Source organism: Macaca fascicularis, chromosome 13 (assembly GCF_037993035.2).
Source record: "Macaca fascicularis isolate 582-1 chromosome 13, T2T-MFA8v1.1".
Lineage (NCBI taxonomy): Eukaryota > Metazoa > Chordata > Mammalia > Primates > Cercopithecidae > Macaca > Macaca fascicularis.
Genome location: NC_088387.1, coordinates 98,433,922 through 98,455,983, shown reverse-complemented (window position 1 = coordinate 98,455,983; position 22,062 = coordinate 98,433,922). Strand labels below are relative to the sequence as shown.

Here is a 22,062-nt window from a genome sequence, read left to right as displayed (position 1 = left end):
TGAGTGCAGTGGCGTATGCCTATAATCCCAGCACCTCAGGAGGCCGAAGCAGGCAGAGCACCCGAGGTTTGAGACCAGCCTGGACAACATAGTGAAACCCCATCTCTACTAAAAATACAAAAATTAGCTGGGCATGGTAGCGCACACCTGTAATCCCAGCTACAGAGGAGGCTGAGGCACAAGAATAGCTTAAACTCAGGAGGCAAAGGTTGCAGCGAGCTGAGATCGTGCCACTGCACTCTACGCTAGGCGACAGAGTGAGACTCTTGTCTCAAAAAAAAAAAAAAGAAAAAAAAAAAGAAAAGTAGCAGGAAAGATTCTTCTAGTTGGAGGAAAAAAACACCTAAGTACTTAACCAACAAGCTATTACCACATGAATAAGAATACATAGTAAAAGTTTTCCAGAATTGTGTCCAAACAACAGAAAAACAATATCCTCACAGTTACAACCATAAGTAAAAATATACTATAATTCTAATCATAAAGTATCAAAAATCGCTCTAAATACAAAGAAATTTGATATAAATCACTCACATTGTAAAATGAAGGTAGGGTTTATGTATAGCAGCAGCTGATGACTGTTTCTTTGGTGATCCTGAGTGACAATGGGTCTCAAAAATTGATAAAGCATTTTCATCTTCACTATCCTCTAAAATTAAAGTTTCTATATCTGTTTAAAAAAATCACAATGTTATGAGGCTCATAAAGTCATTTAATATTAGTGCCTTACCAAAGCTAAGAAAAATTGGGTTAAAAAATCAAATGACATTAATAAGTGATCTATCAAATAATACAGGCAAATTGACAAACTGCAGCTTTTAAAATAACCTATAAACAAAATTAATAAAACATTTTCACCTTTACAGACTATTTACTTAAGTATTATGAGAGATAATTCGGAAGAACTCACTGACTGGCTTAAAAAAAAAAACAAGTCTGGAAAAGAAGTGGCACTCTCATAAAATCCCACCCTATTTAACTAAAAATCTCTGAGTTAATTATGACCAAAACCAGTCCATTTCATATTTGGTTTAATTAGTAGGTTAGCTGAATCAAGGCCAGTTCTTATAAAAGCAACAAGGAACAAACTGACCCTTATTTTTTAAAGAGGATACACCTTTTCAAGGAAGACTTAGTCTAGTTAAGATGGAGTCAGAAATTCCGTCAAAGCTAATCTTAAAAATATACTCATTCATACAGCATTATTCTCTCTATGGGCCTTCAGTTACCACTCAGGGAACTAACTAGAACTAAAATCTCTACTGGGAATGCAACACTTAAAGCCTCACCTGGACTACCAACAGCTATACTTCAAACATGCCTAATCAGAAGTGACAATTCATTCAATAAAAAGTAACGCTACATGTGTACGGGATATGAGAGAGAATTAAGATTAAGAGAAATCATACCCTTTCAAAACAAAAAATATGCAGATGCATTCTAAAATTAGATACTAAATTATGCTGGCAGATAGAGATCTCATGTGGCTTTTAAAAGCTAAATATTTAATCGAGACCATCCTGGCTAACACAGTGAAACCCCATCTCTACTAAAAATACAAAAAAAATTAGCCGGGCATGGTGGCAGGCGCCTATAGTCCCAGCTACTAGGGAGGCTGAGACAGAAGAATGGCGTGAACCCAGGAGGCAGAGCTTGCAGTGAGCTGAGATAGCACCACTGCACTCCAGCCTGGGTGACAGAGCGAAGACTCTGTCTCAAAAAAAACAAAAAAAAAAGCTAAATATTTAGTACAAGTCATATTTTAATCTGGGAAATAACTGAGTATCTTTTGAGTGATAATTTCATACACAAAGAAATGATATTTATCTAAGAAAAACATTAAAGGTCAAAACAAGCCAGAATAAATAATATGACTAAATAGCTAAAAACCAATTACTGATAATCAAATAAAATTTGGTTGCTCTTCTGCACTGGTCATGTCAACTAGTTCTACCAACTGAAACTAAAGCATACTTTACATTTACACACAAAAAAGCTATAAGAAAACATAGATAATAATGCTATAAAATGGTAATTCACAAATGGAGATAAAAAGCTATGATGAAAGAAAAGGTTTTTATGATTTTCTAAAGGTGACGTAAGTTTTTTGGGAAGTTTTGGTACATAAAATACATATGAAATACATTTCCAGTTATAAAATTCAGAAATAAAAAATACACAAATCATGGTATGGTGCCTGGCTCACAGATATTCAGTAAAATATTCATTCCCCTCTGCCAAATTTAAGAAATCAGGTATTCCATGTGATATCTTATGTGACTCTGTCACTAAACAATTTTCTGAAAAATATATTTATGACAGAAAAATTCATTGAACATTCATAATTTTTACTATTTTTTTTAATGTTAGTGTAATTCTCTGAATAATTTTCTATTTGGTGCGGACTGCACTCCAGACAAAGTGCTAGGAACTGGAGAAATTAAGATAATCAAAAGACATTACTTTCCCTTCAAAGTTTATGAGCTTTATACTCTGATTAGAATGTTAATCTAATTTTAAAATTTTTTTCCTGTAAATGAGTGATGTTTTTAATTTGATTTATTTATTTATTTATTTATTTATTTGTTTGTTTTTTAAAGAGACAGGGTTTCACCATGTTGGCCAGGCTGGTCTCGAACTCCTAACCTCAGGTGATCCGCCTGCCTTGGCCTCCCAAAATGCTGGGATTACATAGGCGTGACTCACCGCACCCAACCATGAGTGATGTTTTTCAAAGTAGTGTTCTGTTTTTATCTCAGGTGCAAAGTACTATCTAGAGGCTTGATAAAACTCAAGACCCTCTACAACGGGGTTCTCATTTACTCCCTTATCAATACCTTACACTCCTATGAGCACTGCACACTGCAGAATGCCCTACCAATAACAACAAAATAATTAGTTTAATCCAAAGAAGCAGTATAGCAACATAGGTAAAAGCAAGGGCTGTCATCAGGCTCCCTGGGTTGGAGCAGGCCCCAGAACTTATTCAATGACCTTATATTAACTAAATTACCAGGCTGGGCACGGTGACTCAAGTCTCCAATCCCAGCACTTTGGGAGGCCAAGGTGGGTGGATCACCTGAGGTCAGAAGTTCGAGACCAGCCTGACCAATATGGTGAAACCCCATATCTATTAAACAAACAAACAAATACAAAAATTAGCTGGGCGTGGTGGCACACACTTGCTATCCCAGCTACTTGGGGGGCTGAGGCAGGAGAATTGCTTAAACCTGGGAGGCAGATGCTGCAGTGAGCTGAGATCAGGCCACTGCATTCCAACCTGGGTGACAGAGACACTGTCTCAAAAAAAATAAATTACCAGCCTGTATCTCCCACTCCCCCGCTCTATATAATCAGAGTGCTTACCTGCAAGCCTGTTAAGAGGATTAATAAGCCGGGCACGGTGGCTCACGCCTGTAATCCCAGCACTTTGGGAGTTCGAGGCCGGTGTATCATCTGAGGTCAGGAGTTGGAAACCAGCCTGGCCAACATGGTGAAACCCTGTCTCTATTAAAAATATTTTAAAAATTAGCCGGGCATGGTGGCAGGCACCTGAAATCCCAGCTACTCAGGAGGCTGAGGCAGGAGAATCGCTTGTACCCGGAAGGCGGAGGTTGCAGTGATCCAAGACAGCACCATTACACTCCAGCCTGGGCAACAAGCACAAAACTCCATCTCAAATAAAAAAAATAAAATAAAAAAGGATTAATAGGTGACAATTTGGGGCTTTAAAGGTTAACCTATTATTATAGTCAACTTTCTAAAGATAGTAATAGCACTACATTAAGATGATCAGAATGTCCCAAAAGTGAACATTCACTCATTTGTCTTACAAACATTCACCAGGCAACTACCATATGCCAGGTAATATGCCAGGCCTGGAATATACAGTACTGAATAAACAGATATATTACAAAAGTGACACATAAATAATCTTGTGAGGAAACTATATTTATTTATTCCTGTATTTGTTTCATCTTAATAATATGAAAAAGTAGTTTAGAGTACCTTCTTTTTTGTCACTCTGGCTATTTTCAGCATGAGGAAACACTTTTTGCAAGACCGCTAGGATGTTGTTGAAGCTTCTTTCCAGCAGTGGCCTTATGATGGGAGATAGTGCATGCCCTGAAGACATCACAGCACGTTGCGAAGCAGGCACAATATTCTGCATTGCATGGTAAAAGTCTTGAGCACTAAGCACTATTGAGGAAACATCCAGCTGCAGTTTATGACTGCTAGCATAGATCTGGGGATAACGCCTCCGCAGCGCAATCAGGGCGGCTTCAGTGCACAGGGCCTTGATATCAGCTCCACAGTAGCCTAATGCACAAAAGGAGAAGGACAGCAAAGGTACATTCATTATTCCATGCACCAACTTTAGCTAACATCATCATCAATACTAAATCAATAACTATGTGCAATTTTACCAGCAAAATGAAAACTAGCCATTTAAAATCACCAAACAAAACTGCTGAATAAAGGGCTGAATGCTTACATTAAGATTAAAAATGTTTTGAATATTTTTAATTAACAAAAACATAAGCTAACAATATTAAAACAAGCTATGTATCTTAAGTATGTCCTCGATAAAAGCTTTAAAACAAAAGCCATGTATTATGTGATTAACTGATTACAATGTACAACTTTTTTTTTTTTTTAAGAGACAGTGTCTCAAAAAAATAAATAGATAAGAGACAGGGTCTCACTCTGTTGCCCACCCAGGCTGGAGTGCAGTGGTGCAATCCGGCTCACTGCAGCCTCTACCTCCCACCCTCAAGCGGTCCTCCCACTTCAGCCTTCTGAGTAGCTGGGACTACAGGCATGTGCCACCACACTTGTGTAATTTTTTTCTTTTCTTTTATTTATTTTGTAGAGATGAGGTCTCACTATATTGCCTAGGCTGGTCTCAAACTCCTGGGCTCAAGTGATCCACCCGCCTCGGCACCCTGAAATGCTGGGATTACAGGCATGAGCCACCACAGCTGGCCTACAACATACAACTTTCTTTAGAAAAAAAGTTTTAAAAGAATAATAGTTTCATTTCAGTCCTTCATCAATATTCACAATCATTAGGTTAGTCCTCATGACATTATACTTACTTATAAATGATTTTTTCTAATATTATTAACTTCCAAACACGTATAAAATAGTATATAAAAAGAAACTTCAAAAACAAAGCTATTCTACTACCAACTCTGAGTGCAACCAACAATTAACATTCAGTTACTCCCATAATTATCATTTAAAATTGTAATTCATCTGATAGTTCCAAATATATTAAAGTAAATAAGAACATTAAAAAATATTTCCATTGATTTTCCACATTAATTTTCTTTGTTTAGTTTAAAATGACTGATAATCTAATTCTAAGCGTTATACCAACATGGGGTATTATTACCCATGTTTAATGGATGATACAATCAAACAACAGATCAAGCCCCAGTGTTTTTAAGTCATTTCATTCATCTGAGTAACAAATACATACAAAAACACATTCTCTGTTGCATCCTCGTCACAAAAAGGAAGAAAAGCTCAAACTAGCCACACTGTTTTTCCTGTTAGCAATTAAACTTGCATTTGGCCACAATTATCAGTTATGCCAGTAGGGGGAACCATTCGAATAGTTATAGAATATTAGACCCTAACTAAGCTCCTCAACAAACAATACCAGGTTTATTTTTATTTTATTTTTGGGAGACAGCATATCGCTCTGTTGCCCAGGCTGAAGTGCAGTGGATGATCATGGCTCACTGCAGCCTTGAGTTCCTGAGCTCAAGAAATCCTTCTGCCTCAGCCTGCTGAGTAGCTGAGACTACAGTGTGTACCATCACATCAGGCTAATTTTTTTATTTTTTATTTTTGTAGAGATAGGGGTCTCACTTTGCCCAGGCTGGTCTCGAACTCCTGGCCTCAAGCAATCCTCCTGCCTCACCCTCCCAAAGTGCTGGTGTTATAGGCATCACATCTGGACTATTTATCTTTTTACACCTCACAATGACCTTACAGAACATTTAAATACTCAACTAAAAATGGTGATTACAAAGGAAAACTTATTAAAAGTTAGGGAAAAACTTAATATGACCTAGAAGAACTTAATTCAGAAGACTATAAGCAGATTAAGCACTAACATTGTTCCACGACAGCAATCTGTCTCACAAATAATTCTCTGGATAACCAAATTTACCACTAGTGTCTCATTTTATTTTCTATTTCTCAAAGAATAAACCTGGAAAAAAATTACCTTTTCCTTTTGCATATATACCTGTTTCATTAATTCAATAATGTATAGAACACTAGCTCAAAGTTATAAACAGTTAATAAAATAATCCAAGGATCTGATTATAGAATGTGAATTCTGTCTTCCATTTCAGAGGAAATAAGGAATATACTACCATCTTCAAACAATATAAACAATTACGTTTCTATTTCTTCTTTAAAAGGATATACACAGTTAATGAACATACTATATGGTCCTATTTTAAGTGCAAAAGCCTAAGTTTAAAAAAATTAAAACTCAGAAACAATTAAGGCAAAACAAATAATTAGCCACTAGAAGGTATTTTACATAGTAAATGTTACCCATAACATTTATGTTTGCCATAACATGTTAATTACATATATAACAACAATGTATTATTGTTCATCTTTCCCTCATTTATTCCAGACAAAGAAATGATCAATAGACCCCATTTAATGAGGCAGATTTTCACATTAATTATTATAACCAACAGACTTATAAAGGAGGAAATTTTTTTACATTAGCTTATAAGTAAGAATTACCAGTTTATATCTGTGGTTCTCACCTTGATTATCCACCTGAATAAACACTGAAACTTAAACAAAAAAAACGGATTCCCAAGCCCCACAATAAACCTAGTGAATCAGAATCTCTGGGGGCTTGATGATATGTGCATTTCAAGAAAGCTTTAGAAGTGATTCTGATACACACAAAATTGAGAACTACTGATTTAACATACTTCCTTCTAAAACTTTAAAAGTGCATCATAACCATGGCTAAATGGGTTACACTTAGGGTAACCACATGCGCTGGTTAAGCCTCTTGTTCTGCCATAATTAATAGCACACCTTTTCACTCTCAAAGAGTCCTTGTTTAGACAATAAATAATATGATCATTCTAGTAATACTGAAAATATACTACAGCCTTTTAGGAGTTAAAAGTTAATATTTTAAAAAGTATAAACATCCCTTTCATAACCATACTAAATCTACCATTACAATTCTAATACTCTGTGAACACATTTAGATATCAAATAAAGAGCATTCCTGAATACTGCTATTAAGATAGAAATTGTCCTGAAAGACTGAAAACACAGCTACTAAAGAGGTTAGACTAGAAACAAGGTCATAACAAAATTTTATGAAGTTTTAAGTACAGCATCACACATAATGAAGGCCCACAAGACAGATACTTCATTGAGACTCTTTCATTGTTTTAGCTCTCTCATTGAAAATGGAATAGAAAAATATGATTAGAGTTGAGTGTTTCATTAATCGTAAGTTCCTACTATTTATGCAAATGTTCCTGATATCAATGTATATTGAGTTTTTCACTATGCAAAAATCACACCCAATATGCATGCAAAAACCTCTAAGAACTTGGGAATTTCAAGGTAAAAGTTACCAAATCCATAACCTCTAACAAAAGGTCAGCTATCTTCACAGATGTTCATCAAGACTACACACTCTTTTATTAGGCATAAATGTCAATGAACTGAACCTATTCATGTTAAAACATGTTTGGCATACATACACTAAGTGAGTTTGTAATGGATTTAAAATTACTATTTCACTCCCGTTTGAAGATCTGAATTTTTTTTTTTTTTTTTAAATGTGAACCGGTTTCTCAGATGGAATGAATGTCTTAACAAAAAACAGAAGTCATTTAATTATAATGGATTTTTATGTCACTGTCCAGGAAGAAAATGGTATATAAGCAGAGTCTGCAGACATACTACCACCCCACAGAGGGGAAGAAAAACAAGGTAAGAGAAATTTATCAGTCTTGTAAGAAATTATACCATGAAAATTTAAAAACTTAAGAAACTGCCTAAAAGTTAAAAAAAATCACTTGGAAAAATGAGAAGTATTGTCTTTGGAAATGCAAAAGGAAACTAAGATTCTATTATTTGGGATGAAGAATTAAACTAGAGTGTATAATATTTCAGATGGTAGACAGGATAATAGAAAGTAATTTAGAATACCTATCTCTTAGGGAATTTCCAAAATGATTTGACAACTTGACTTCTGCTTATTTCAGTTAAGGATCATTCTGTGACAAATTTACAGAAAAATCGACAGATTTCCCAGTCTGATCTGAACTCTAGTAAAATATCATCATAAATAAAAGGGGTCTATTTTCAAAAAGGGAAAAGACTGGATTTTATACCAAATACCACCCTCTCCCATAAAGCAGCACAAGGCTTTGCAAAGGTCAAGCCAAATTAACATGAAATGTGTTTGGCGCATGCTCTCTTATACCAGGCAAAGCTTAAACTGAAGTAGTGCTGGAGAGATTTACGTTTTCTCCTCACCAGAAGATGTCGAGGTCTTTGTGGTTCAAAAGCTGAGGGATGCTGCTTCGGAGATGGAAGTCCCTGTGGATGAAGAGGATAATTTGGATGTAGCTAACTGAATGGACTAATGTTCTATTTAAGTTTTAATTATTTGATGGTGGATCACAATGATTTTTTAAATTAAGTTGTTCTTTTTGGCTTTGGTAACTTTAAAGTTTTCCCAAGTAAGTTATTGTCAGTGGACTTATTTGGGGGATTTCTTCACAATGCTTAAAAAGTTCATGAAGATTGCTTTTTTTTTTTTTAATTTATATTTTTCAGAGTATGAGAGGAAAACAGACAAAAGAGGGGGAAAGAATGAAGGAGAAATACCTGTGTGTATTTTCAGCTGCCTAATATTGTATGCCTTTTTATTTCAGACCTAATTAGAATCAAAACCCTGAATTCCATCTCCTATGTGTGATCATCTGTGCAGATAAAACACTCTCACCACGTCCTAGCAGGACAGTAGCGTTCATTCACTCTGTGGAGAGATCTTCCACTCTGTGAAAAATTTAGAGTTAAATTGGAAAGTTTTATATTTGGGGAAATACTACCAAATACCATTAACTATTTTCTTTGAAGACCTCTCCCACCCAACTTCTTTCTAGACCACAGGAATGAAAATGAGCCCATTGTGTAATCTGCAAAGTAAAAGTAAAAGGCTGCAGTCCTGCTTTGACATGGACTTTTCTCTCTCAAGTTTAAGCTATTTTTCTTAGTAAAATTTCTAAGAGGGAATGATATTCAAAAGGAGATCCTGTATTAATATTATAGATACCCAGCACTCAGTGAAAGGCATGTTATTATTGAGCTTTGTTAACTAAACACCTAATGGCAGTTAAAATTCTAATGTACAAGTACTCAAACTTTTAAGTGAAACAGTTAAAATAACTCTAAAATATAAAGGCAGAGCCAATCTACCCCACAATCAAAAACATAACTATGCTTATTCACACTTCAAACATAAGGGGAAAGGGAGGTTGAGCAGAATAAACAATGACAATCAAATAATTCAAACAGTAACACTCACCAACACATTTTTCAGCCAGTTCACCTAAAAATGCATCTGACAATTTTGGATTCCAGTCCCTGGTATGGATCTGTAAGATGTGTTTTCTTGCCTAAGATGAAAAGCACAGATACATAAAATCTTGCCCAAGAAGAAAAGTACAGATAAAATATTATCAATCCTTCAAATACGTTAGGTGGAACAAATTTTGACTAACCATATCTCATTAAAACTTTTATTTTTAAAAAATTTAAACACCTTAGCATCTATCTACATCAACTCTGATTCCAACAATAAATCTGGGAGACATGTAGTAGAGATCTTTTCTGTGTTTCACAACCTAAGACATTTAACGTTGTGATAGGTGAAGAAAATTGACTGGCAGCATATAACAACTAAGTGACTCATGTGGGACTAGAATTCAAAATTATATTTCACTTTTCCACCATACCACTTTTACCATTTGAAAATATATGAACAAAAAACTTTCATGTTATAAAAGTTATAGTCATAATTTTAAACAAACTTTACATTTCATAGAATTTGTGGTATTATGATCAACAATGAGCAAAATAACAAGTAACTTAAACTTGAAAAAAGCTTTTAATTTGAAAAGTATTCAAGTTTAAGTAAATATCATGCATGCCAGTTGTGGTGGCTCACACCTGCAATCTTAGCACTTTGGGATGCTGAGGCGGGAGGATCGCTTGTGTCCAGGAGTTCAAGACTAGCCTGGACAACATAGTGACATCCTGTCTCTGCAAAAAAATTGTTTTTCAATTAATTGGGCATGGTGGTGCACGCCTGTGGTCCCAGGTACTCAGGAAGCTGAGGTGGGAGAGTCCCTTGAGCCTGAGAGGTCGAGGCCTGCAGTGTGCTGTGATCACGCCACTGCACTCCAGCCTGGGTGATAAGAGTGAGATCCTGTCTCAAAGGGAGAAAAGAATATATATATATATATATCATGCATATTATTACTTTGTCAGTTAGTTGATGCTTTGGCATTTAATACATGGTACTTCAATAAATTTCAATTAAATTCATTGAAAGATCAAAGTGTTATAAACAATTTTACATTGATTTCAACATTCTCTAGCTTAAATCTACAATCAAAATTTTAACGTCTTGCTTTCAAAACAAACAGAAATTCATTTTTCTAAAATAGTTTTTTTGTTTTTGAGACTGAGTCTCGCTCTGTCGCCCAGGCTGAAGTGCAGTGGCGTGATCTCACTCACTGCAACCTCAGCCTCCAAGGTTCAAGTGATTCTCGTGCCTCAGCCTCCTGAGCAGCTGGGATTACAGGCACTCGCCACCACACCTGGCTAATTTTTGTATGTTTAGTGAGACAGAGTTTCACCATATTGGCCAGGCTGGTTTTGAACTCCTGACCTCAAGTGATCCACCCACCTCGGCCTCCCAAAGTGCTGGGATTACAGGCGTGAGCCACCGTGCCCAGCCTAAAATAGTTTTCTTAAAAAAACACTAACATATAAAAAATCTATAATCAGCTGATACTAACCACCACCAACAGTCAGATCAGAATTTTGTTTTCACATCTGCCTTCTTTGGAGAAAATTACAACACTTTTTAAAAACTGAATATGCTTGTTCCCTCAACACTGCTATCTAAGCTTCTTGAGATATGAAAAAGCAAATTATAACCAAGATGATAACATCTTACTGACTTGATGAGGAATTTGGGGACCAGCAACAAAACAGAACAACTACAAAGTCATCAAGATAAATCTTGCTCAAAAAGTTGACAAAATCTGGAATCAGTCGCTACAGTTTCAATTCCAAGTTCTAAGTTAGGCATTCAGCTATGAAAGTTAAAGCAATGATATGACACTTATTTTCTTCCAACGTGAAGTATCTGCTTGAACAGATACTAAAAAAAAAAAAAGTCCAAAAGAAATATCAACCTAACAGCATATATATTCTGTAAGATGACATTAAGAATCTATACAAACTTCATTAGCAGCACAGGTACTGTGCTGCTAAGGGTGATTACAAGACCCTTAAAATATTAAGAACATGTAAAAAAAAATTATGCTGGAAGATATCCCAAAAAGAGATCCATTCTTATCCTCTCATTTCCCTAAAAAGAGGTTTAAAGTAATGAAATTAATTATCAAAGGTTAGCAAGTTATTTTCAGGTCCCTAATAATGCTCTTTCCCTATATAATCCAATCAAAGTCACCTTCCTTTTGTCACACTAAAAACAAGACATGGAATGAAGAAAAAATTATTTAAATGTAGAAATCAAGAAATGTTCATTATGTATTTTACTCTATACGGCATACCAAATAGTAAGTCAAAGGGCTTCCTCTAATAGAAAGTAACTTCTATTAAACATCAAAGGCAAATTCAAGCCCCTCATTTTTCAGAATCTACAAGTACACATACAAATATATATTACTTATAACAATCATAAAAATGATGATAAAGGAAAATAAAAGAAATTAAAAAGCATTACTGCATATGGAAGGTGTGTACTATTTTATGCAAATAATTAACAAAATTATAAAAATTTGAAAACAAGATTTAGTTTTATTAATCTTTTACTTAATCAAATAGCAAGAGTCATGATATTCTACTGGCCAAACCACAGGACTGAGACACTGACCGGTATCACTTTAAATTAATGACCCAAATGGGTCCTTATTACTACTACCCTTAATACTTCCCTAGGTCATTCATTATGCCTTTCTCCTAGCAGACTATTTCTCACAGCACATCTTCGCATTCCACTGATGACCATGCCTCCCAATTCACTGAGAAAATTGAAGCAATCAGAAAAAAACTTCCACAGATTCCCCACATCCTAATCACCAAAGATGTCCACCCATCAGCATGTGTGCCAACAATATTCTGTCTTCTCTCTATTGTCACAGATGAACTAGCTAGCTCCTATCTAAAGTCATTCATGCCACTTTTATGCTAAATCCTATCACTTTTTGCCTACTGACATCTCTCAATTTCACATAAAAATTTCCTTTTCTACTAGATTTCTTCCATCTTGAAAACAATGAAACACATTATCTTGCCCCTGCTTCCTTCAATATCATATCACCTAAATTCTTTGCTTCCCTTTGCAGAAAAACTCTTTTTAAAACATATCTATATTCACTCCCTCCAATTCCTTCCCATTTTCTCTTGAACTAACACACTCCAATTAAGCTTTTGCACCCACTACTAACTGAAACTGTTCTCATCAGATTCACTGACGACCTACATAATGATAAATACAATGACCAATTTTCTGTCCTTAGCTGAATGGACTTAGCAACATGTGACATGGTTAATCACACCCTCCTCATTGATACATTTTCTTCACTTGGCTATCAGAACACCCCACTCTCTTAGTTTTCCTCTTATCTTACTGACTGCTCTGTAAGAGAGAAGACTTGGTAATCTCACCTAGTCTCAGGACCTTAAAAACTATTTAAGGGAAAAAGGTCAACAGCCAGCATAGGCCTTTCCACAGACCCAGGCCTGAGAATAACGACCTTATATTTCAGTCTCACAAAACTGTTTGCTCGAAATGTTAGAAAGAGAAAGTTAATGTGGAAAACTATGTTCAAGATCCATGCTGTGCAATATAGTAAGTCATGAGCCACACAATGCTATTTTATTTAAATTTTAAATTAACTAATACTAAACAAAATTTTAAATGCAGTTATTTAGTCACACTAGCCACATTTTAAGTGTTCAATAGCTACATGTGGCTAGTGGCTACCACAATGCATACTGCCCAAAGAACAATGCCAAAATAGAACACTTCCATCATCACAGAAAATTATATTAGACAGTGCTGTTCTAAACTTTTAAACTACTGTTAAACCCTTGATTTGCGTGAACTGAACCTGGACTGTGAGGGCTGTGATTGGCATATAGACTCTGAAGCCTACTTAGCTAAGATAGAAGACAGAAGACAATTGGGAAATCAAGGAAATGGCTTTCCTGTGCTGTGTCTCAGAACTAAGCACATTTCCCCATGTACTGAAGAGTATAAAAGCTGTGCTTGGACTGTTGTTAGATGTCCCAAACAAAAAAAGTTGATGCTTCCCCACAGTGAAGTAGACTGTACCTACTTCAGCCCTATCTGCTACAAATAAACACACCAATATGCACTCATACATTCCTGAAGGTTGCACTTGTGCAATGAAAATAATGCTGTATATGCTATGTTTTCTGTTCTGACAAAGCTAAATAAATCTGGTGCCAATTTAAAGCTTGTAAATTAGATTGTCAATCCAAATCTGAGTCAACTACTGGTGATTGTAGAGACTGATGTCAAACTGAGGAACGAACTGCTCTACACAGGGAAGCCATTGCCTTTGTTACTCTATGGTCTTCCATACAGTCCAAATCACTAAGACTTTCACATCTAGGTATATAAACCAGGCATTTCACATAGAGGTCTAAGAATAAAGCTATACATATTCACATACAATATATCCTTTGCATGTATCTCTTCCTCTCAGATTTGAGTTTCTAATGAAAAGCCAGTCAGATTATACTAGTCAAACCAAGAATAACATTAAAAGTTTCAAGCTGAATTGGGGGAAAAAAAACGTCGTATATCATATTATATACTATTTACATAATCAATAATAAACATTGCCCTGTCTTATTAATACATTCTTTTAAAAAAAAACTTTATACCATAATGAATAACGTTTGTTGTTTTTAATTAAATACAGCAATTTCTATGAAAATTTGGACACTGGGTCCTTATTCATAAACCCACTAATACTCTATAAAAACATTATTTTACGAGAATAAAGTTACTTTGGCTAACTAGGGACACATAAACTGCCATACAGGACAACTACTACAACCTGGAGGACTAAAGCACAAGTAAGTATCTACAGTGACCTATCAAGAGCTTTCCTCTTACTATCTAAAAATCATAAACTTTCTTATAATTGTTAATAGAAAAAAACTGCTCCATAATTACATAGGTTTTTAAAGTATTAAGTAAGATATCCTATAAGCACAAAATCTGAACAATGAAAATTCATAAAATATCACCCTCAGAACATATGCCTTATAGTAGAATTACATATAAATATTAACATATTGAAAACAAAAACTCTTACCTTTTGATCAGGCAGGTTGAAGAGGAATTCTCTGTCAAAACGACCAGGTCTCCTGAGTGCAGGATCTATAGAGTCAAGTCTGTTTGTAGCACCAATAACAACAATTTCACCCCTATTATCTAATCCATCCATAAGAGCAAGGAGGGTTGATACTATAGAGCTGTAAAATAATTTTCAGGCAAAATTTTAAAAAAGAATTGTAAACACTGCTGCTTATGATAACTTTTATCAGTCTTTTTTTTTTTTTTTTTTTTTTTTGAAATGGAGTGTCACTCTGTTGCCCAGGCTGGAGTGCAGTGGTGCGATCTTGGCTCACTGCAACCTCTGCCTCCTGGGTTCAAGTGATTCTCCTGCCTCAGCCTCCCAAGTAGCTGGGACTACAGGCGCACTCTACCATGCCCAGCTGATTTTTGTATTTTTAGTAGAGATGGGGTTTCACCATATTGGTCAGGCTGGTCTCGAACTCCTGACCTCAGGCAATCCACCTGCCTCGGCCTCCCAAAGTGCTGGGATTACAGACATGAGCCACAGTGCCCGGCTTATCAGTCTTTAATGATAACAAAATAACTGCAGCATGATTATATTTTAATGCAGGATCAAGTTATTTACAAAAATTATTTTCAAAGGCATTCAGAAAATACAGTAGACACCTAAACCTTGGCAACCAAAAAAAAAAAAAATGAACTTCATCAAAATTAAAAACTTTTCTGCTTCAAAGGATACTATTAAGAAAGTAAAAATATAACCTAAGAATATTTGTAAATCATACATTTGATAAAATATATAATAAACAATTACAACTGAACAACTAAACAATACAAAGACAAATAATAAAATTTTAAAGTAGGCAAAAAGGCCAGGCGCAGTGGTGCAATGCCTATAATCCCAGCACTTTGGGAGGCCAAGGTGGGCGGATTGCTTGAGCCCAGGAGTTTGAGATCAGCCTGGGAAACACAGCGAGACCCCATCTCTAAATAAGAAAAATATTTTTTAATAATTAGGCAAAAAATTTGTATAGACATTTCTCCAAAGACGATATACAAAACCACATCAATAGTCATTAAGCATAAGCAAATTAAACCAAATGAGATGCCACTTCAAAACCACAGGATGACTATAATCAGACAGACAGATAATTAACAGCTTTTGATGAGGATGTAGAGAAGTTGGAACACTCATACACTGACTGATTGGTGGGAATGTAAAATGATGTTCCTCTTTGGAAAAAGAGTATTGCAGTTCCTCTGTTAAACATAAGAGTTATCAAATGATCCAGCAATGTCCACAAAAAAAACTTTTACACGAATGTTCACAACAACACTTTTCATAATAGCCAAAAAAGTGGAAGAAACCCAAATGCCATCAACTGATAAATAAGTAGAATAAATGTGGTATATCCATACAATGGAATAGTATTCCTCAATAAAAATAAATGAAGTACGAACAGCTAAAACAACATGGATGAATCTTGAAATCACTTTGCTAAAGAAGCTAGACACAAAAGGCCACGTATTGTATGATTCCATGTATACAAGATATCCCAAACAGGCAAATCTATAAAAAACAAAGTATATTAGAAGTTGCCTAGAGCTTGGAAGGATGAGGGGAAGGTTGGGAGTGATGGCTAAAGGGTTTAAGGTTTCTGGGTGATGAAAACGTTCTAAAATTTATTGTAGTGATGGTTACACAACTTTGTAAATATACTGAAAGTCATTGAACTATGCAGTTTAAATGAGTGAACTAAGCTGGGCACGGTGGCTCACGCATATAATCCCAACACTTTGGGAGGCTGAGGCAGGTGGATTATCTGAAGTCAGGAATTCGAGACCAGCCTGGCCAACATGGTGAAACCCCATCTCTACTAAAAATACAAAAATTAGCTAGGCGCAGTGACAAGCACCTGTAATCCAGCTACTTGGGAGGCTGAGGCAGGAGAATCACTTGAACCCGGGAGACAGAGGTTGCAGTGAGCTGAAGTCGCACCATTGTACTCCAGACTGGGTGACAAGAGCGAAACTCCATCTCGGAAAAAAAAAAAAAATGAGTGTACTGTACAGCTGTTATTATGGAGCCCTTGTGGGGGTCGCTTTTCTGGCTGGAAACCTGTGGCTGGTGGCACCTCTGCCTCAGTTTTGCTTAGACCTGCTGGGCTCATTCTGTCCACTCAACCTGACTGCGCTCGGCTCACACTACCAGCCTATATCCCATGCCTGCCAGGGGCAAGCCAGGCATGGGGCAACAAGGGGTGTTTGAGTGAGCAAGTGTGAGGTCCAGCCACTGCGCACAGTCTGGCATGCCGGCTACTGCAGCAGGGCAGGCAGCTCCAGGTATTGGCACAGGTGCTGGCTCTCTGTGAGGCTGTGGCTGGACCAGGCACACTGCAAGCAGCTTCTATGGCTGCCACTGGGGAACGTGGCGGTTCCTGGAAGCTTGCAGACTCCAGGGACCACAGGGCCCCAAAGTCACAGCCCTGGCTCAGGGAGCTCCCAAGTCTCAGCTCCCTGAAGAGTTGCAGCTCTTCTCTCCTCTTCACCCACAAAATGGCGAGCAAGAGGCATGTTTCAGCCCTGTTTGTATTACAGCTTTTTCAGCCCTGTCATTTGACAGGTCCCAAGTTCTTGTCCTGCATCCAGGAAGAACAAGGTATGCAGACAAGTGGAGGGTGAGCAAGGCGAAAAGGAGCTTTATTGAGTGACAGAATAGTTCAGAAGAGATCCTGGAGTGGGCAGCTCCTCTCCACAGGCAGGTCGTCATGTTGAGTGTTCAGCTCTCAGCACAGAGGAGGTCCTGGAGTGGGTAGCTCCTCTCTGCGGTTGGTCATCCCGACATCTGCAGCTCTCAGCAGAGAGGTGGCCCTGGAGGGGGTAGCTCCTAACTGCAGTTGGTCTTCCTGATGTCCATTTAGCTCTAGCTGAGCCGGGGCTTTTCTGGGACTCAGAGGGAAAGAAGTGCACACCAACTGGTCCACGGGTGGCCATGGGCAGGCCCAGAAAAGGCATCACAACTTCCCACTCCAGTCTGTGGGACTGGCAGCCCAGCCCCCAACCTTCAGGCTCTCCCTAGCCTGAAGGTGGGTCTCACCAGGGACCCGCCCCCTTCTGCCCAGGAACCTTGTCTGCCTCCTGCTGCCATTCATGGTGTCCAAGCTGTTTGTGCCAAGGGGTGCCTGCAGGCCACTGCCAAGCTGCCCTCAGCCACCCCCTCAGTTTCCCTCCCATGCTCATCAGCACCCAAAGTCTGGAGGGGGCTGAGGCAGCAGGGGGTTGGCATGCAGCACTAACCCCAAGAGTGCACACAACCATCCAGACTGCAACAACGCCCAGGCTTGGCCCCAACCTTGCTCCAAGATCAGAGCAGGCGCCGGAGTGGGGAGAGGCCAGGCAGTGGAAGCAGACACTTCTGGGCCTGCGGGGACAAGGGAGGCCTTCCCAGACCCCCAGAGTGCAGGAATGCCAGGCTCCACAGTCATGACTTGGGCAGCTGTAGCTGCACCCAGAGGGCAGGACTCCTGCCTGCTCCCAGGCCCCTGCAAGAGCACAAGGAAGCCCAGGTCCACAGCCACAACTTGCAGCTGCACCCAGGGAGCTCCCATCCCACCAACTCAAAAGGGGTGGGATTCCCATTTGTCCCCAGCTTCCACCAGCTCTGTGGAATGTGCAGCCCCGGCTACACCTCCCCACTACAGCAGGTATGATGACAGTGGCCACTCCAGATGGGCTGCTGCTGCCATCACTGTGAACTGTATCTCAATAAACCTGTTTTTCTTAAAAGAAAAAAATACAATAATTTGTTTTTAATAGATAGCAATCTAGCGGGGGTTTAAATGTCTGGAAATGCATATGACATTTAGTTTCTTTTATATTAGATTTGCATTATCGTTATACTTTTGGACAAATTCTTTAGAATGGCTACCACTTTATGTTCAACTCAAAATTATTTTCTACGTATTTTAGAGTAGTTTTTGAAAAGTATGACTTAAACATTTCTGAATATAAGCGTTTCATGTCTAATTATAACAGAAACTGTAGTTCTAGTAACAATGTTCTTTCTAGTGTTTTCCAACTGCTCTCATTTCTATTCCTTTACTCTTATTGCTAACACCTGCCTGAAATAACTTCTCCAATATGTTCAACATGTTAAAGAAATCATTCTCCTTCCCAAACATACTGCTCTAGCTGTGTCTCCAAAATCTATAAGTGGAATCAAAACGCTAGATATCCAGTGTATGTGTGAAGGAAGGATGTGTGATTCTTCTTTTCAAATTGAATAACTGAAAATTAGTGACCTAGGTTTCCCATTCAAGATATAAAGGGGGTGAGGAGTATAAGTAGCCTGAAATATAAATTCATATTTAACCTCCAATTTTTCCTTAGTAGCTTCCAACTACAGACTGGCATTTCAAGTGTTTGTTGGAATTTACCTGCATTTTTAAGTGTCTTGTAACTGAAAAGTCTTCAGATGATAGTCTCAGGCATGGCCAGAAACAGAATTACAATCTAACTTAAATTATACCAAAAGTTATCTTTAAAAGAAAAAAAAAAACTGAATGGCCAACCCTTGGATCAAAATCCTTTAGCAACTCCTATGATGTAGGGAAATTAAAAGTCCAAACTATTTGACACGATATTCAAGGCCTACTTGCTTGTCCCAAATTCTCTTTCCTACATTATCTTCTAAAAGTGTTGTTTCACCTTTCAAATATAGATCTAAAATCCAATGAAATTAATTGTACTGTATGGTGTGTAGAGGAATCCAGGTTTTTTTCCCACCAAAGAGATATCCAATTTTCCCAGCATTATTTATAGAAAAGGTCATCTTTTCCTAACAGCATCTGCACTGCCTCTTTTACCATAAATTAGGCATCCATATGTGTGTGCATTTATTTATGGCTCTGGGCTCCGTTCCATTCATCTATTTGTCTAGTCTTCTGCCAATATCAAATTTTCTTAACCCTAAGAGGCCTTAATGACTAGTAGAGCAAGTGTTCCCACCTTATAGAAGAAAAGGTAATTGGAAAATATTTCTTTCCATTTATTTAATCTTTAATGTTTGCCAATCAAGTTTTAATATTTTCTGCATACACGTAACATGAGACTTCTTAGACTTACTCATAGAAACTTTTTGCTAATGAGATTGCAAATAGTAACTTTTCATTTTTACACAATTACTAGCAACAAAAATACAAAATTTGTTTATATTGATTGGTCTAAACTTCCTAACATCTATCTACAGATTGCTTTGCAATTCCTACATACATAATTGCATCATCTACAAATGATAAGAGTATTGTTTTTCCCTCTTCAATACGCATACCTCGTATAGCTTTGTCTGCAACAACGCCCAGGCTTGGCCCCAACCTTGCTCCAAGATCAGAGCAGGTGCCGGAGTGGGGAGAGGCCAGGCAGTGGAAGCAGACACTTCTGGGCCTGCAGGGAAAAGGGAGGCCTTCCCAGACCCCCAGAGTGCAGGAACGCCAGGCTCCACAGTCATGACTTGGGCAGCTGTAGCTGCACCCAGAGGGCAGGACTCCTGCCTGCTCCCAGGCCCCTGCAAGAGCACAGGGAGGCCCAGGTCCACAGCCACAACTTGGGCGATCTATAGAACAGTATAGATATATACTGTGATCTATAGAATGTATTGGTCAGAAGTGTTCATAGCAAAACAAACACACTTGTCATATTCCCCATGTTATAAGAAAAGGTTTCATGTTTGAACATTAAGTCTGTTTGTTGTAAGTTTTTCTGTAGCTACCTTTAAGGAAACACTTTATATTCCTTGTTCTCTAAGATGAAGAGTTTATTATGACTAAGTATTGAATTGTATCAAACATTTCTTCCACATCTATTGAGGTGATCCTCTTGATTTTTCTATAATATGAAAATGTGATAAATTAACATTAACTGACTTCTCTCATATTAAATAAACCTTGTATATTTGAAATAAAATCAATTTAATCATAATATATTATCCTTTTTATATCTTCCTGATGTAAAGCTCTACCAATCTGTTTAGGATTTTTATATACATGTTCACAAGTGAGACTGGGTTCCAATGAATTTTCTCATACCAAGTTTTATGAAGGTATAATTGACATACAAAACCCCACACATATTTAAAGTATGCATTTTGTTAAGTGTTGAAGTATGTATACCCTGTGGAACCATCACCACAACTAAAATAAGTTAACATATCCATTATGTTCTTCCTCATACTCCTTAGTTCTCCATCCATACTGACCCTCCTTGTCCTCTTTTACCCAACCCCTGGGGAACCATTCATCTGTATTCTGTCACTACAGATTACTTTGCATTACTTAAAATTTTATATCCATGGGATCATACAGTAAGTACTCTTTTTATTCCTGGATTCTTACATTCGGCATATTCTGAGATTCATCTATGTTACTGGTATGATAATAGTTTATTCTTTTTAATTGCTAAGTAATATTCCATTATGTGGATATACCACAATTTATTTATCCATTCATATGTTGATGGCCACCTGGATTGTTTTCAGTTCTGGGATATTACCAAAAACCTGCTATAAACATTGACATACAAGTCACAGAGATTTTCCCCTATGTTTTTTCTAAAAGATCTCCTTTCACCTCTTAAGCTTAGGCCTTTATGCTCTTAATCTTTGATGTCTTAAAAAACCAAAACATTACATTTTGCATTCCTAATATTGCTTATCTGTCTTCTTTTTATCATGACCAAGCATGCCAGAGGTTTGTCAGTTTTTTCAAAGAACCAACTTTATTAGTTTTTTTCAAAGAACCAACTTTTGGCCTCCTTGATTTCTACTATATCTTTGTTTTCAGTTCATATTGTTGGGTATGATTTTTGTCTTTACAACACAGGTCATTTAGACTTTGGAGCTATAGTTCTTAATTATGAACATAAAATTATCTGTTTATCTTTTTTGGTATTTTTCTGTTTTGCATATTACCAAACTTTAGAAAATTAGTTAAAATGTGCTTTAAGGCACAATATAGGATCAGTTTTCATAAACCTGGTATATGTTTGAAAAGAGTGTCCATTCTATATGTCTTAGATAAGAATGTCCATTAGATCAGATTCCTGAAATGTGGTGGTTCAAATTAATCTACAGAGCATTAAATCATTTTTTTGCTCAGCCTGATCTATCAATTACTGAGAGATGCACAGGATCTCTCCCACAATGATTATCAATTTGACTCTTCTACCTCGTAGTTCTGTTAATTTTTGTTTTACATAGTTTGAACTATAGTTATTAGGGAATTACAGATTTTAAATTGTTACTTTTAAGACAGGGTCTCACTCTGTCATCCAGGATGGAGTGCAGTGGCACGATCATGGTTCACTGCAGCTTCGACCACCCAGGCTCAAGCAAT

At 37.2% G+C, this 22,062-nt stretch overlaps 1 protein-coding gene across 28 annotated transcripts in view; it reads right to left on the bottom strand.

Moving 5' to 3' along the window:
* ATAD2B (ATPase family AAA domain containing 2B) overlaps window positions 1-22,062 on the bottom strand; it is a 213,570-nt gene that overhangs the window by 108,503 nt on the left and 83,005 nt on the right. For 26 of the 28 annotated variants that reach the window (XR_012422622.1, XR_012422617.1, XR_012422614.1 and 23 more), the window contains 4 exons: window positions 14,691-14,850; window positions 9,608-9,698; window positions 4,009-4,320; window positions 535-670 (listed from right to left, as the gene is read on the bottom strand). Coding sequence is in view for 15 of the 28 variants with exons in the window: in XM_065527661.2 (XP_065383733.1) it covers window positions 535-670; window positions 4,009-4,320; window positions 9,608-9,698; window positions 14,691-14,850 (699 nt within the window). In the remaining 13 variants the exon portion in view is untranslated. Of the gene's footprint in view, window positions 1-534; window positions 671-4,008; window positions 4,321-8,553; window positions 8,617-9,607; window positions 9,699-14,690; window positions 14,851-22,062 lie in introns of all 28 variants that reach the window. The other 2 variants (XR_012422623.1, XR_012422624.1) reach the window with 1 other exon arrangement.